The following is a 2,864-nucleotide window of genomic DNA, read 5'->3' as shown; positions in this document are numbered from 1 at the left end:
CTAATGAAGTCTTTCTTGATGGTTTCCCAATGATTTCTGTAGAATGCCATTATGAACCCGTCTGGGCCCGGTGTCTTGTCCTGCGCCATGCTAAAGATCGACCCCTCAATTTCCTCTGTCGTGACCTCTTGGTCCAGCTCGTTGTTTTGGTCTGCTGAGATTTTATTTTCGATTAGGCTGAGGAATTCCGCATTTTCGTTGGGCTGAGTGTCTGCGGATAGGAGGGCACAGAAGTGTCTGGACGCAGCCTCTTTTATTTCCTCTTGGTCTCCGAGCTCTCTTCCATCAATCATGATTCTCTCTATATGGTTCCCTGCCCGCATGAGTCTTAGGCTGTTGTGAAAAAAGGAAGTGTTTTTGTCTCCAGCTTTGAGCCAAAGGCAGCGAGACTTTTGTCTCTGCTCTTCTTCTTCCATCCTATTCTGCTTATATAATTCTTTGTACATTTCATTCTCTTTGGCCTAATCTTCCTCTGTATACTGGATTCGCTCCTTTTCCTGACTCCATTGTTCAAGCTGTGATTGGAGATCAATTAGTTTTTTACTTTCCTCTGCAGCGTGGTTTCTTGCCCATCTTTTGATGACAGTCCTGAGGGATTTGAGCTTAGCTTCCTAAATATAATGGGGCGAGCCAATAATTTATTTTTCCCACTGCTCCTTGATCAAGTTTCGGAATTCTTCTTTGCTGTCCCATGCCTTGTTGTATTTAAAGGGGAGAGGCCCCATGTTCTTTCCTTTTTCTAAAGTCAGAGCCACAGGTTTATGAGCTGAAATGTATCCTTGGATGATTTTGCTTTGGATATTTGAAAATATTGCCACTGTTCTTTCTTGAGCGAGGATTCGATCTAATATCTCTTTTATATTGTTATTGCCGGTTCTTTTATTGCTCCAGGTGAATCTCCCGTTGTGCGGAGGAATATCCACTAGATTATGGGTTTGGATTATTGCTTCTAGTGAGTCTCTTGAGGGATCAACATAGTAGTTTCCTCCCAATTTCTCGTCAGTATTCCTTATAAGGTTTAAGTCACCTCCAAGGAAAATGTTCCTTCCCTGTACTATCATGAGGTCTGATGTTTTGATTCCCAGCATGAAGCTTTGTCCCTATAGTGATTAGGAGCGTATATGTTGTATATAGAGTATTCCTCTTTTGAGGCTTTGTTTTGCATGTCTGTTCTTACCCACCAGCTGTAAGACGTTTGCTCTTTGAGTTCCCATTTGCTTTTGTCCCATAGTGTTCCTATGCCTCCTGAGCCGCCAACTGCACTTGTTGCTATGCCTGCATAGCTTTTGCTTCTTTTTATGTGATTTTGGAATTCTTGTTCCGTGATTTTGGTCTCCTGAAGTAGGAGAAGGTCTGGATGTTTAGATTTGAGGAGATCCCAGACTGCATTTGTTTTTAGGGAGGAGCCCATCCCCCTACAATTCCAGGAGCCCAAAATCATCATTTTCCTTGTTTGGTATTTGCCCCGCTTTTCTCTTTCATTTTTTCTCCACTTCCTTTTGATTTATCTAGAAATGTGTCCATTGGTTGTTGCGTTCCGGTGGCCATTTCTTTTGCAGCGTTTTCATCTCTAATCTCTTTATTAGACTTTCTTCCAACTTTTCTGGGGGGATCTGTGGAGAGGTTGTTTTCCTTTGATTTATTTCTGGTTAAGATTCTTTCCACTGTTGGGGGAGGAGAGGGCTGGGGGAGGGAGATAGGGGAGGAGATAACGATGGCGGTACCTCGAGGGGAAGGGGGGGGGGGGGGGGGATGGAGGGTCCTCTGCGGACAAGGTTTCAAAAGGGTTGGAGGAGGAGGGGAAAGAAGGGGCAGAGCCAGAGGGATGAGAAGGAAGGGAGGGGTTTTCAGGGGGAACCTTTGAGCTTGGGCCTGGAGGGGGGTTTGATTTTTTCTTTTTGACTTGCTCCCAAGCTCCCTCGGGGGTTTCGACATTGCCTTCAGGAACATTTATTTTAGATTTGCTACATCTATTAGCGAAATGCCCATATTCATGACATACCTTGCACTTGAAGGGTATCTGCTCGTAGTCCACTTGCTGAATGTGCATCCACTGATCGACTTTGAGTTTGATTGCTTCCGGCAGTCCTTTCCCCAAATCTACTTCAACACAGATCCTCGCGCATGCATGCATGTTCTCCTTTGGTTCAGATCTATCAATGTATTTGCCAACTGCGTTCACTATGGCTTTGACTGACTCATCCCCCCAGCAATGAAGCGGCAAGTGGGGCAGACGGACCCAGACGGGGACAGCGTTGGGGACATCCATTTCTGGGTCAAAGTCTGGAGTCCATCTGTTTAAGTAGAGTCCCCGGGAGTCCATGAAATAGGGGCCGTTTCTGAAGATGAGGTTCCTGTCCTCCATTGATTCGAATAGAAAGGTGTAAAATCCTTTGCCACAAAACCTGATTGCTATTTTCCCTTGCACCATCGAGTTCCATTTTCTCTCGACCCATCTCTGAACTGATCTTGGGGAGGGCCACAGTCCCGTGAACTGGCCGACCAGGCCTCTTTCTGCTAAGGAGATTGCTGCTCTCCTCGGGAGGGAAGGAGGTAGAGATACTTCTGGTATTTCATCTAATTTCTTGATGAACTTGGAGGCTGTAGGACGGATTTTTCCTGCTGCACTCTCGGGAATGAGAGAGGCAAACATTTTCTCAAAGTCTTCTGGATCCTAAGGCGGGGGATCCATTTCTGCCATTGGAGAGTCAGATCTTTGGGAAAACCTCAGGAGGACTACTGGGGGGAGGCCCCGGTGCTAGGGGAGGGCAGAAGGCCCAGGAGCGAAGAAGGGGAGGTCAGCAGATGAGGGGCGCGGGCCTAGCAGCAGCGCTGCCAGGCGCAGAGGTGCTGAAGCGGTGTCA

At 46.8% G+C, this 2,864-nt stretch overlaps 1 protein-coding gene across 1 annotated transcript; it reads right to left on the bottom strand.

Moving 5' to 3' along the window:
• Positions 1-461: 461 nt before the first annotated feature.
• LOC149168059 (uncharacterized) lies at positions 462-2,653 on the bottom strand. The gene is made up of 2 exons (XM_089430683.1): positions 2,036-2,653; positions 462-515 (listed from the first exon to the last, which is right to left on the bottom strand). Exons 1-2 carry the CDS (start codon positions 2,651-2,653, stop codon positions 462-464), a joined length of 672 nt encoding a protein of 223 aa, XP_089286809.1.
• Between the last annotated feature and the right edge of the window lie 211 nt (positions 2,654-2,864).

This window comes from Pinus tabuliformis, chromosome 5_1, assembly GCF_031772625.1.
Source record: "Pinus tabuliformis cultivar Carrire ecotype Pingquan chromosome 5_1, CPIR1, whole genome shotgun sequence".
NCBI classification, from domain to species: domain Eukaryota; kingdom Viridiplantae; phylum Streptophyta; class Pinopsida; order Pinales; family Pinaceae; genus Pinus; species Pinus tabuliformis.
This window is presented reverse-complemented; position numbering and strand designations above follow the sequence as displayed.